Source organism: Tauraco erythrolophus, chromosome 5 (assembly GCF_009769465.1).
Source record: "Tauraco erythrolophus isolate bTauEry1 chromosome 5, bTauEry1.pri, whole genome shotgun sequence".
Lineage (NCBI taxonomy): Eukaryota > Metazoa > Chordata > Aves > Musophagiformes > Musophagidae > Tauraco > Tauraco erythrolophus.
In genome coordinates, this window is record NC_141469.1 from 15,649,265 (window position 1) to 15,663,194 (window position 13,930).

At 42.0% G+C, this 13,930-nt stretch overlaps 1 protein-coding gene across 1 annotated transcript in view; it reads left to right on the forward strand.

The window, feature by feature from the left end:
- Positions 1 to 13,930, forward strand: part of SMAD1 (SMAD family member 1) — a 46,710-nt gene that overhangs the window by 13,238 nt on the left and 19,542 nt on the right. Inside the window, exon 2 of the mRNA XM_086612529.1 lies at positions 8,314 to 8,937. Within this exon, the coding sequence (XP_086468655.1) occupies positions 8,538 to 8,937 (400 nt within the window). The 5' untranslated portion in view covers positions 8,314 to 8,537. The remainder of the gene's footprint in view (positions 1 to 8,313; positions 8,938 to 13,930) is intronic.

Below are 13,930 nucleotides of genomic sequence, written 5' to 3' on the forward strand. Positions count from 1 at the left end.
TGTCTTCAATATTGGCAAACTGAAGAGGCTGTTCTTATTGCAAGTGTATAAATGGTGGATGGGGGACTAATCTGAAAAGATTTATCTATTTATTTTAATGCCATTACTTCTTTTGGTTTAATTTTCATCAGTTTATTCTGCTTTGCTGAGGCTCCACCTAATAACACTTATTAGTGAGTAATTCTCAGCTTTTGTTGTCTCTTACTTTGGTGAAATACTCTGCTTTAAAACTGGGGATCTTGAGCTGTAATTTAACATCTTTACTTAATCTCTGATAAATGAGGTCTGGGTCACAGTCTTTAGAAGTGGTTTAATGTAGCTGATGTAACTGTATTGGTGCATGCTCTTGGTAAAATGAATCATTTGTAAGAGGAATGGCTTGCCTAAGCTGAGCATAACTGGAGTGCGTTTGGTGGGGTTCCCTCCTTAAAAATACCCCATTGTAGCACTACACTGGCTGGGGCTGACAAACCCCTCTGTAAATCCGTGCAGGCTGTGTTATGCTGTGCTATTTTGTGAAAACAAAACACATCTTGCATTTTGAACTTTATTCAAAAGTTTTGAAGCCTGAGTGGTGATGGGCGTTTTTGTTTCCAAAGATTTCCCTTTATGCTGCAAATGTATGTTTTAACTACTTAAAAAAGAAAAAAAAAATCTCTGAAAGTGACATGTCAGTAAATTTTCCCCATCTCACCTGTGAAGGAAGTTCCTCCCACCCTGTGCTGATGAATTGGAGGGAAATGCTTTTTTCAGCTGATAAAAAGAAATAAAATTCCATGCCCTTCCCAAAGGAGGAATTCAACAATTGGACAAGTGGCGTGGGACCATGTGTTGGTTTGTAAAAGGATATAGTTTGTAAAGATGTTTCCTTTGATGCCTGTGATGAATATGGATGTGTTTCCGTTGGAGAGGGTTTTGATTAAATTATGCAATTAGAGCTGACCAGACAGATCTAAATATAGGAAGAGGTTTCAGTTATCCTGCCTTTGTGTGTATTAACACACCCACACAGATGTGTGTTTGTTATTGTTGTAAACAGCACCTGTTTTCTAAAGACAGTTCAAAAAGTCAGGAAAGGGAATGGTCTTTGTGGAAAAAGGGAGTTACACAGGAGTTTTGTGATGAAAGGGGAAAAAACCCCCTGTTTTCCCCAGCTTTTTGACCTTTTAGAAAAGGACTTCCAACTTGCTTTACTAACAAGACTAGTCATGGGTATCTCTGTGGATATCCCACGTTCACAAAGCCATAGCCAGTGCTCCAAACTGGTCTATAGGTTGTTCAGCATTTTTCAGGACTTGGCCTTCATCATATGACTATGGTGACTAAGCTCCTTGCCTGCTCCTTTACTCCTGAGTGCTCCTGGTGTTTGGTGGGACAATGTGTGGAGTTTAAATATCCCACAACACAAATGAAGTGCATAAACTTGCCCCAAAGATCCACAATTAAATACCCACTGTGATGGCTGGTAATTCGTTCTGTCTCTTGATGACTGTTTGTTTCGATAATTTTTTCTTTTGAATGTTTCGTCTTAATTTGAGGATTTCTTTAAAAGGCCTTCAGCTTTGAGAGAGTGCGAAAAATGAAGAGTCTCCTCCTTCATAGCATTTAGAAAAAAAACAAACCTCAGGAACACCATCCTGGCAAGTTTTGTGGTTCACAGCACTGCATTCATCTTATAGGCTATTTTAGTGAAGTTCATAGTTTTGTAATCCCATCTGTGCCAGAGTTTTGACTGAATCATCAAATTACAGTTCCTTCCTGACTTCAGTTAAAATATTAAGTTGAGGTTTTAGAGATAATCTTTGATAACGCATCTGATTCGGTCCAGCTGCTTGCCGACACCAGAAGGGATTTGTCCACACCTGGGTGTACATTTTGATGTGTCCTACTTGTACTAGCCCTGGTGTGCACCAGGCTTCTCTGGCTTCCTGACCAAGTAACATGGCAAACTTGGTGTTTTTTCTGTAGCCTTGGCAAGTCAGATCAGCATGGTGAGGAGACCAGCAGGCGCTAAAGGAAGAGCTGGCAGTTCGTGGCTTCATGGAGTCTCACGTGCATCTGAAAACAGGAATGAATAAAATTCAGCAGTACAAACTAGAAATTTACTATGGTTTCTCGACTCTGGTTAAAACTGCACAATTTGAGGATATGGTGATCGTTTCAGAGGCTGCAGGTGTTAGTGTTTCTTGTAAACAGGAGCTGTGCTTCAGTGAAGGTGTAGATGCAAGACATAATCAAATTGGTTTTCAGGCGTACAGTTTTTAATATGTCAAAACAGTTGCGAAGGCATTGGGAGGAAGTGTTCTTAATCAGAAAAATGGCCAATTTAATTGTCGATGCATCTCTGTTAAAATTGGGAAAGCACCTTTGCTGTGTTCTTTAGCTTTTCTCACAATTATGTGTTTGCTTGTAAAGACTTATATGCCATTGGATTGTTAACGCAGGATTGAGTTTCTAATGTATATGGAAAGCAGATATTTTTTCTGGAGAAGCAACAGTGAAGTTATCCTAAGTCTTTCAAATCTAGTAACTTCAATTTGAGAAGGCAAAGTACAAATCCAGAAAACCTGTAAGAATTCACCATTGTTTTACTCTTGTAATCATGATAATCGAGACTTCAAGGGCCAGGATCAGCGTCTCATCTGCCAGAAGCTGGGTGGGTAAGTGAGTGGAAGAAAAGTTGTGGTTCCTTGTAGAGACTGGCCGGACATTGTGTACTTGGTTTGAACTGTGGTGAGCATTGGGAAGAAACTGGCAGATATTGAGAGTATGAGGTTACTTCTTCACGCTCTGGAGTAACCGAGCAGTGGGGTTTTGTTGTTTGGGCCACTGTCGCCCTCCTCCCCTCCATCAGTAAAGCATACATTGGCCTCTCTGTCTCATTTTGAGTGGTGAATCTGCCCTCCGGTGCTCAGGTCACACTCAGAACTCATGGATTTGATTTGGCTTATCAAATAAGTTAGAAGTTGTGCAAGTCCTTCTTCTAAAGGCAAGTATTACTGCCTTGTTGAAAACAGCTAAATATTTCTTACAAGAAACTGTACGGGCTGCCATTAGTTAGCTGGGGTGCGGTCAGCACCTACTCTTTACGTTGACACTCTTGCTCTCCTACCATCTGCTGAACTAAAGGGCGCACGTAGGTATCTAAAATGATTTTCTCAGTGGGCTGAACAATGATATATGGGAGATTGGCTGAGGGATTGTCCTTCCAAGACAAATAGCGTGAGCAATTGTCTTAGAGGGGATTTCAGCAGAACAGGCTGGAAGTATCCTTCTTGCCCTTGCTGGGCCTAAGTAAGGGAGTCTAATGCAGTGTCTGGAAAAAAGCTACCTACTCCTGTTAAGTATGTTGAAGTATTTCCAACACCAATGTGCTCCTCTTTCCTCAAACAGTATGATAGGCACCAGAAATTAACATATTTTAACATATTTAAGTATTTTCTTGAATTCTTTCTATCATGCCAAGAAGACTTATGAGTTATTTTCTTTTTTCTTCTTTCTGCTTGTCCTTTTCAGAAACACACGGGAAGCCAAGTCAGGTTCTGTATAAACTCTCTAATGAGTTCTACAGCACTTTGAAATTAAACTTCCTTTCTTTTTGCGTGTGTATTGTAATGCCACTGAGGCTTCTACTGGCTTTCCATGCGTTTTTCCAAGATGAGCAAGATCTGATCTTCTACCATAAGGAGGTGCAAAGAAAGAATTCTTTGATTAAAAACAGAGTAGTTCAGCAGAAGACTCTGGACTTTTTGTTTTACAAGTCACATTGCTCTAAGAAAGAAATCAAAACTTTTTGCTGCTTGCGCCAAGAATAGGGAGCCAGAGGAAGTTAGTGCACAATCTGTTGTAACACATTCTAGCATTACAGCTGCTCAGACTGCATGCTTTTTAGTAATACATGGAAATAGATGTTGCAGGAGTAAAGTGACAGCTCCCTGGCTTCTATGTCAAAATCTGATCTTTTTTCCTTTTTTAAAAAAGCTCTAAATATTGTACTAAGTACATGAGTTGCTGAAAAGATATGTCTTTCAGAGAAGGTAAATTACTAAATATTTTTTAAAAAGCAAATTAAAATGTCTCTGCTTGTTATTTCTTTATATTGTCAATAAGTAATGGATGCTGGGAAAAAGTACATTGAATAGAGTAAGATAAATTGAATTTTAAAAACGTAGTCAAAGACTAGACAGATTTTTCCATTAACAATTATGTAGATTCTCTTCATTGTGGTTCCTGGCCCCTTTTATGTCTAACTGTGCTGAGCATATATTAAAAGTATTTAATAGAATCCTTTTGCCTGCATCACTGTAATACAAATAATGAAATTAGTAGGAGAGTTAGAACCACTTCTTGTTTGCCTGAAACTTGGACAAAACTTGTTTCACTTCCCCCCCCTTCCCGGGAGAGGATCATCTAATTGTCCTCACTCTCTCCACCCACCAAAAACAGTCATTTATGCAAACTGGGACAGTTTCCTATGGGATCTCCTGTGGGAATTTAAAACAATCTCATTGAGTATTTTACTGTCTGCTTAGTGTTGCTGACAGAGTAACTATCTCATCTTTGAGGGCTAGAAAAATAGAACTTCACTCTTAGGCATTTTGCCTAAATACGTTTGTTTCAATAGAAGACTGGCTAAACAGCTGTATGTATAATGCTTACTTTTTTTTTTTATAGGCTTCTCACAAGCTGCATGCAGGTTTGTGTGTTAGTCCAAAGATTACACAAAGGACAGCAGCAGTGACAGAGGACAAATAAAGCAGCATTGAGATTAAAAGAAGTTTGTTGATTCCAACTCATCCATCAGCTGACAGAATGCAGAATAAAAAGAGCGTGGGTTTTGATGTGTAAAGAGTGGCTGATAAGTGGGTAACAACTCAATTTCTTTTAAACTGATACCAGGCTGCTTTTTAGAGAGAGATTCTGCTGTTTGGCCTAGGTTTCTGTTTCACCCATACCTCATGAATAAACATACTCTGCAAGGGCTGGTGGTCACTCAGCCGTTGGAAATACTAACTCCCACTTTCCCAGAAAGGCATGTGTATTTGGGGAAGAAAGACGCGCACTGTGTCATCTGCTGACTCGTGGTTTAATCTGTATTTTGCACTTCCAGCTGATAAGACCACTTTGTGCAAAAGTAATACAGGAAATGATGCACTGCGAAAACCAAGAGTGGCAGAAAGGGAAACGGAATGTACTGGCAAGGGCTCAGCCCTGCGGACGCGCTCTCCGCTTCTTGGAAACTAGAAACTCCACCTACGCTGCCCCCTTTTTTTTTTTTTTTTTTTTTTTTTTTTTAAGCTTAATACTGGTGTTGGAGTTTATCGTGAGTAGTATAAAGCAGCCTGAGGGTTTTCTCCCCCTTTACTTTCTCTTGTGGCCAGTTCAGGGCTTGGAGTGTTCTGAGACCTTGTTGGGGCAGGCAGGACTTCAGCAGGAGTCCTTGGGCTGGAGGCTGGTGGCCAGCTAGATCCTGCGGAGCTGCGCTAATTCCAAGTGTATCGACAAGTACTGTACCTAATGCTCCTCCTCCTGCTCCCAGCGTATTTCTTGCTGCTGTTGTTGCTACAGAGATGCCAGCTGTGAAGATAATACCTTTGATTCTGATGGTGAAATATGTTTTGGAGTATGTGAATGTGGGAGTGGGACGTGTGTGTTGCAGGATTTGATCCAAAAACTTCGGAAAAAAAATCTCTTCCGATGGTCTGATTACTAGGGGCAGCATCTGAATGTAATCTTTGGCTTTGCAGAGCTTGTGTACTAGCTCACGTTAGGGTTTTATTTTCAGGCACTAGTATAAACATACGGTTTTAATAAATGGGACTTTTTTTTTTTACTTTTTCACAGCAAGTAGGTTGACCACTTATTTTTAAAGTAGCATAGTGGAAATAGGTCAGGCCTAGATAGAAGCGTGTCTGTGTTCATTATCAGTGTTGAAAGAAGTTTGGATGGAGATTCAGGCTTTGTACTTTCTTTGTTAGAACTTCAGCTCAAGTCTTTTAATTATTTTTTGTTTAATTCAAATAGACCTGAAGTAGAAAGCTTGACTTGATTACTTGGTGATGTACCACTGAAACTTGTAACTTTTGTGTGTGCAAGTTGTATCTTTTGTTTGAAAGATACAGAAAAAATATTTAGAGTATTGATTGAGGTACAGACTGTATGTGAGTTGAGAATAGCTCTGTTACTTACAAACACATCTGAAGCATGTGTGCTGGTGTTCTGCTAATACAGTTCTTAAATTAGGACAGCATTTTAATGGAGTGTTTTACAGTGCATGTAAGGATAAAGTATACCTGAGGTACAGTCAGTGACAGTAATGGAGTTTCAGTTCATTTAACAGTATAGCACGTGCCCAGGTAACAAAATAAATTCTTAAATTTGCCCCAGGCTCATGCAAATCTTCCATTGCATTGACGTTATTACTTCAAATACAATTCTTAGCATGAAAGAAATGGGAAGTACCAGTACAAAGTGCAGGTAGACATGGTCTGTGTCTTAGTCCATAATCATTATTCACGTAAATGTAGTTTATGCATTCAGCCTAATAAAACTGAGCCTTTGCAATTAGATAATTGTTTTAGTGACAAATTAATTTCAATCAAGTAGATGGTTTTCAGCCTAAAGTACTTTGAGTGTAGTGGTACTCTATGAAACCGTTACCCTCTTGACTGTCGTACACTGTAAGTGTGGCATAGCATTTACAATTTTAAGATCTGCAATCTTTTCTTAGAATAACTATAAAATTCTGTCTGACACGGGTGTGCTGACACCTTCTATTCTGTGTGTGTACAGGTTGCTGGTTGGTGGGGGTTTTGTGTCTTTCTAGAGGCAACAAACACATTCATATCCTTTTCCCTTTCCCCTTTCCTCTGCAACCTGTCCAGGATACGTTTCCTGTCTGTCTTCATGCTCTGTTTGAAAACCAGCGGTTTAGTGCTCTTTGTCTCATTTTCCTCTCCCTGCCAGTGCAGAGTCTCTCCTACTTCCCCCGGCAGAGCCTTTTGCCTGCCCCCAGCCGGGGCAAGTACGAAACTTGCAGCTCACAGCAGGGGCTTCTTCATATGTGGAGTTCCTTCTCCTTTTCGCCCATTGCTTCATCCCTGTTCCATGTCTCTCAACTTGAGGACCACTGTGCCATCTAAAATCCTCTTATCAAGACTTCTTCCTCCTCCCTGCTCCTTCATGTTTCCTCGAGTGCATGAGGCAGGCTTTGCAGCAGGAAGGGTCAGGATGTAATCAGTGAAGTAAGTGCGTGGTATCTTTCCCTCACAGTCTGCTTATGAGTTGTGAGGGCTTTTCGGTGGGATGAGGAGATGGAATTTTCTTTCTCAGGTGAGATGAGTGAGGGCAAAGATCCTTCTAGTTTCCTTTCTTGTTTTTTGATTTATTCCTCAAAATAAGTCGGAGGTGAAGCTGTATTGGTTTTGTTTCAGATCATGGTATGCACAAGTCTAGTGCAGAGATTTTTGAGCTGCATCACTGGCAATTTGGAGAGGGCTGGGTAGTACAATGCTGTTAGAGCATATTGCTTTCAGCTGCTCCCTAAAGTAAATTTTAAAAAAGAGTGCTAGTGATCTTGCACTGGTTACTTGGGATGTTTTTCTGGTTAAGGTTGCAACAGCTGATAGGCAGAGGGGAGCGCCCTTCACACTTAACAGAGAAAGATGAAATCTGAGAGGCTGTTTTAGGCTACGTTTACTGTGAACTACATTTCTAATACAAGATTTCTGCCCTTTTGTGGAGTACGTGTGGGAATACAGCCATGTCTTTTTGTATTTTGGCTTTTTTCGATCAAGCTTCTCATGGTACTAACTGAGGCCATGCTTGGGCACCAAGCAGAAGCACTGTTTAAAGCTGGCAATGCAGTTGCTGTCCCCCTAGAAGCGTGGCAGAAAAATCACTGAGGCCGCACAGCAAATTGGATGAGGGAACTGAGCTGATGGGGAATTGTCCCACCACCTACCTCTACCCCCTGCCCTCTACCCCCCAACTCTCCCTCCCCAATATCTTTTGGTTTTATTTGTGCTGTGTCATTATTTTCCAGGATGATCACCTCATTTATTCAGAGCTGTTTTGGGGAGAGGGATATGCAGGGTTCAGCAGCAGGCCCTGCTGCTTAAAAGTCTTCATCAGATGTGCCTTGAGTCCAGTTCTGGAGGCTGTCAACGCTTTGTTGTAGGGTTTTTTTTATTGTTGATTGGGCTTTGGTCACACCACTCTTGCGGGTTGTGGGGGGATGTTTTTAACTGCTGTATGTTAATTTAAAAGGTTAAATCCTTTTTTTTAACTCTCCCTCTGATAACTCTCCTGCAGCTTCTCAGCCGGAAGGGTTTAGAACAATGAGAAGGTCACGTCTGTCAAGGGGGAATGTCAGTGCTGCCTTCCTGGGAGTGGAGGACTGAAAAGGAGAAAGGACCAGCATTTTTTGAAACAGGCTGCTTTTGACTACTGACACAATCTGCTCTGCCTTGGTGGTGGTGGAAGAACAGGACAGTCTCTCCTGCTTGGTTCTGTGGAATCACCACAGTGGGGTCACCATGAATGTGACAAGTTTGTTCTCCTTCACCAGCCCAGCAGTGAAGAGGCTGTTGGGATGGAAGCAGGGGGACGAAGAAGAAAAATGGGCAGAGAAAGCTGTTGACGCATTAGTGAAAAAACTGAAGAAGAAAAAAGGTGCTATGGAGGAGCTGGAAAAAGCATTAAGCTGTCCTGGTCAGCCGAGCAACTGTGTCACAATTCCTCGTTCCTTGGACGGCAGGCTTCAGGTTTCGCACCGGAAAGGGCTACCACATGTAATTTACTGTAGAGTGTGGCGCTGGCCGGACCTGCAGAGCCATCACGAACTGAAACCACTGGAATGCTGCGAGTTTCCCTTTGGTTCAAAACAGAAGGAGGTTTGCATCAATCCCTACCACTACAAGCGGGTAGAGAGTCCTGGTAGGTTCTTCCTTGTTTGTACCTTTACACCTTATCTGAACAATGCAAAGTATGGCAATTAATCATGTGACTCATTAGCTTAAATAAGCAAAAGTGGCTGTTTGCACATGTCAGATTCTTCCTCTGCAATTTATCTGGATGTAAGCATTAATTACCAGTTCTCCCTTTCACATGGCGATTGCTTCACTTGTGTAAATGTTTTATCACTACTCAGAGGCATAGTCTTAACATACACCTCAAGCTGCTGGGCCTGATATCACCTGGTTTTGTTAGTGGCCACTATCCCTCAGTTAATTAGTTTTTTACTGAATTATGCAGATCAGTGAATCTGTATGAAACGTTGCAAGCTAACGTAAAGGATTATTGCAATCCGTGAACGAAAACCATTCTGGCATACTGTGGTAGTGATATTCTTTGTATTATTATTTCACTTCTATTGCTTTTGGTTTTTCATCCCTCAGAAGATAGTATTGTCTTTAGGATCTCCCACAGTTTTGGCCTTTTGAAAAGAATGTGACTTCAGATAGCAGAATATAATCCCCTCAGTTTAAAGCTTTGATAGCAGGGTTTGGTTGTACGTGAAGTTTTACTGTCAGCTGTTCTGTAAGACACTCTAACCCATGTCTTTTTTTTTTAAGGTGCAACCCATTGTCTCTGTCTCCTCTTCAAAGGCCAAACCTCTTTTTGATAAATCTGTGCTTAATTTTACTTATGCAAGTTTATTACCAGGGAATACTTCCAGGGACTAAGATGAAATGTGCTGGGACGTATCTACAGTAGTCTCCAGCTACTTGTGAGGTTGTACAGGGACATCTGCAGAAATGCACTGCAGGCGTGGGTGGACTTCCCTGGTTTAAATTTGGGAAGTCCATCTGTGTTAGGTATTTCATAAACTATGAAGCGGTCTCTGTAGAGTGGCATGGACAGCTTAAGAACTGCAGTGGAAATAAGATCGTCACAAGATTGTTTTTCTGTGGATGGAAACTACTTTTGTCTTGGATCTGCAACACATAGTGCATATCTAGATGTTAAATATTTCCTTTTGGTGTGTTACTATTAAGCTGGAAATCATGCGAATGGCAGATGTAATACCCATGTATGTATTTATGCAGCAGAAGCTTGAACAAAGGAACTCTGCACTAGAAAAACAGTTCTTAAAAAAAATAATCTGAAATTAAAAAGTTTCAATTCTTAGCAATTCCATGTTAAGCACAAGTGGGATAGCAAAACAGTCATGTCCTTGTACTGCTAGCTATCTGCATATGTCTGCGCTGGTTGCTTGCGTTCAGTATTTCAAAATACTGAAAATCAGTATTCCTGAAAGACATCTGTTTTCATCAGATTGAGCAACAGTTGGGCTCTTGCTGTTACCATAATGTTAATGACATGTTCTAACTCATTTTGCTTTAATCTTGAAAACAATTAATGAGTTTGAGAACATTCTCATTTGGACCATTTATGCCATATTTAAAAAGACGTACTTGTAAATGTCCTGTCACTTCAATGAGAGATGCAAGATAAAAATAGAATAAAACTTTCAAAAGAGGTCTAACTAAAATGTACATTTTGGGTGAGTGCTGCTAATTAGTTTAAATGGTTGGAAAGCTGGGGTTTGGGTGTTAAGTCATCTTATGAATTTTATATTTGGGAAACGGCAAAAAGTTATTAACTGTAAGCCTGAACTCTGGATGGCTCTGTAATTGTTTTTGGATGAGGCCAAAATCTCTACATTCAGCTACAGAATTTTTGCTGGGAAAAAAACCCAAACCAGTAACTTAATCAAGTTGAAGATGGTAGAAAGAAAATGATTCCCTTTTCGTCTAGAGAGTGCCCTTCTTCAGAGAAAAAATAGATATTCTTGGTCCGTTGCCTAATAGGCAACTGGGCAGTTTTCTCGTAAACATTAGGGCTGTAGTCAGTTTGGCAGAGCTGACAGAAGTATTTGGTCTTTCACAAGCTCAATGTGCTGCTCCAACCACTTAAAATATTCTGGAGGTAGCTGCTGACCAGGAGCTAGCCTTCCCTTCTGCTGAGGGAGGTACAACGTTACATGTACACTGGAGTTAGGTCTTGGATTTTTAACAGCTTCCCAAAGTGCGAGAGCGGGCTTGAAGCCCGCTGTGGTTTTACTGAGGTCTCTAGCTGGGTATGTAAAGGAGGAGGGTTTAATATTTAGCCAGCAGTTGTTCTGAGGGGTATTGCATGGAGATGAATGGGAAAATGTGGCTTTTGGAAACAGGTGTAGCTGAACTCCCATTTGGCTTTTTTCCTGTCCTTTCCTTGTTCTTCCTGTCCTGCAAGCCTTGTCTTTATCTTCATTTCCTGACAGTCACTCCCAAATTCTGCGAAACCTTTTTTCCTGGTTTTGCCAGAACATTAAAACACCATTATTGCTGTATAAGTGCTTACGCTTTGAGATTAATGGGTAGTGGGAATTCATGCGTGAGTCACTGTTTCCAACAGTCTGTGGACTCGAGCAAATATCAAGGTTTGTATTTCCAAGGCCATCATCGCAGACAGGAGAGGTAGAAACCCACTTTCTCTTGACAAAACAAAATCGGAAGCTCAGATTGTGTACGGTGCGCGTTTTGTGTGCAAGGTACACCCCAGAATTCTGGCTCTGCTAGACAGCGTGGTCTGTATTTAACTGCTGTGTGCAGATCCAGTTACTGGAGAGCTGAAGCGTATGGTGTGTGCGTGGGATGGCATCTATACATTCACTCTTCTGCTGGTTGTTGTGTGATTTGTTCCAGTGTTGTGTAAGTTTTGAGGAAAAGATTAGTGTAAATCCTCAAATGCATAAAATCAGGTATTGCTCTATGTTGGGAAATTAGTGCTGTGGATGTGTCTCAGTTTTCACGGTGCCAGAGGGATGCATGGGTTTTCTACCTTGATACCTTATTCCATCCTTGCTGTTTAGCTTGAGAAGATAAGCTTGGAGAACATGAGAATTGGCACGCTGTGGTGTGTCTGCCAGCTACAAAGCTACACCTGAATCCAAACAAGAGATTTTACTGTTAGCCAGGCTAGATAGGAACTGGTTGTAAACAGTCAAGAGGAGGCGGGAAAACTATCAGCAGTCTCAAATCGGGAGCCTCCCAGGTGTCCCTGGGTGCAGGGCACGCATCTGGCCGGCACGTGGGCGTGACGTGGTGGTACCATATTCCTGCCTAACCTGACCTAGAGGCCCTGCGCAGGCACGGGTGCCCATCTGATCCTGCGGCGAGTGGATCAAGAGGACTGAACAGACAGAAAACCACTTTTTGGCACGATTAGCTTGGCAAGCTCAGTGCCCTCAGTTCGCTCATTGTGGAGTCAGATGGGGGCAAGGCATCATGGGGGCACGGGGTGGAGGTGAGGAAGGATGGCCTTGCTGTGACAGTGCGACCCTTCGTCAGCCTGGGATCAGCAAGCCACCCTCCAGGCGATGGAGACATGATCCATGGGGTGCCTAAACAGCTCCTGCTCGCGGGGTTGTGCCAGCACAGCTGTTTGCGTGGCCTCGTGCTGAACCAGATGGCAGTCCCTTTTTCCCTCCCCTGCTGTGCTGTCTTCCAGGCTGAGCAGCGCCGGGGCTCACGGTGTGGCTGCGGGAACATCTGTACCAACACAGCCCTGTGGACAACATGTGGGAAGGAGTGAGTGGAGGTGGTGGGAAATGAGAGAAGAAAGTAGAGGCTGTTTTGTTGCTGAGGATGGGAATAAAACTTTGTACTCGACTGCCAGGAAGAAATATCTCCTCGAGATGTGTTACAGTAGCTCACTGCTGCTGGTTGGTACGTCTGTTGTGTGCAGAATTATTTCTGGTGCAGAGTAGTTAATGGCCGTCAAATTTCTCTCTTGGCAAGGCAAAGCTTTTAATTAAGGAGGGCAGGGTCTAAATTTGATGCCTTTTAAAAACTGGCACGCTCAGATGAACTGGCATGCTCACTTGGCTGAATCTGCTTTTTCTTCTCAGTTTTATTTTTTGGCTTAGAGATATCTGGAAATCAGGCTCATACCTGGTTTGGGACTATCCTTAAGTATGATTAAGACTTGAGAAATAATTAGGTGTAGAGCATACATAGAGGCTGTGAGGAGAAAGTGAACACAACGTTCCTCATCTTTCTCTGAAAACACCACAAATGACCTCTCAGGTTTTGCTGGAGAATGTATGAAATGACATTTGGAAGTCCCTCCCTCCTGAGATACTTCCTTCCCATCTTTTATTCCTTTGATTTCTGTGGAGACACAGCCTCTGTCGCTTGCCTCTGTCCTCAGTTATGTAAATGGGATCAGGTGAAAGATGTCATCCAGAATTTAGAGAGAAAAAAATTCTCTTTTTAAGCCTGCATCCTCTTTGCTTTAACAGCAAAACAAAAATAATGGGATAGGGAGCAGGGAGGATGAAAAGGTGCTGAAATTGACACTGCTGTTAAAAAAATAATAATAAATCACACCTCTAATATGGCTTTAGGAGAGGAGGAGGTTCAGTTCTTTTGCCTCAGCTAAGGGGAAGGAAGATGAAGAAAGTGAATATTTAATTTTCTTAAAGTACTAGTGAACACTAACTCTCAGTTCCATCTGATGCAGAATTGGGTCAGTTTGCGTCTACTGAACGTCTTTGCTCATCAGCCTGCTAGGTTAAAGAGGATTTGAGTTTGTAACATGTTACGAAGGAGGCAAAAGAGGAATTAACTTGTCTTCATGTGTGGAAGTGGTTGAAGGTGTAGAGCGTTCATGTAAATGGCTGCCCCCCGCCACACAACTGAATGTCGTCAGGATCCTGAGAGTGTCCAGAACCTGCTGATACCCCCTCAGGGGTCAGGCTTGGGGAGAACCTACTCTTCATTGATCTGAGTGAGCTTAGATGTGCCTTGGGAAACGGAGTTGTTAACTTCTCGATATTCATTTCTGGAGGTGCTTACTGATGCTCTGCTGTGCTTGAAGCATGCAAAGCCAAGGGGGAATTAAACCGGTCAGTCCAGGAGCAGCAGATCTGTCCTCTGGAATA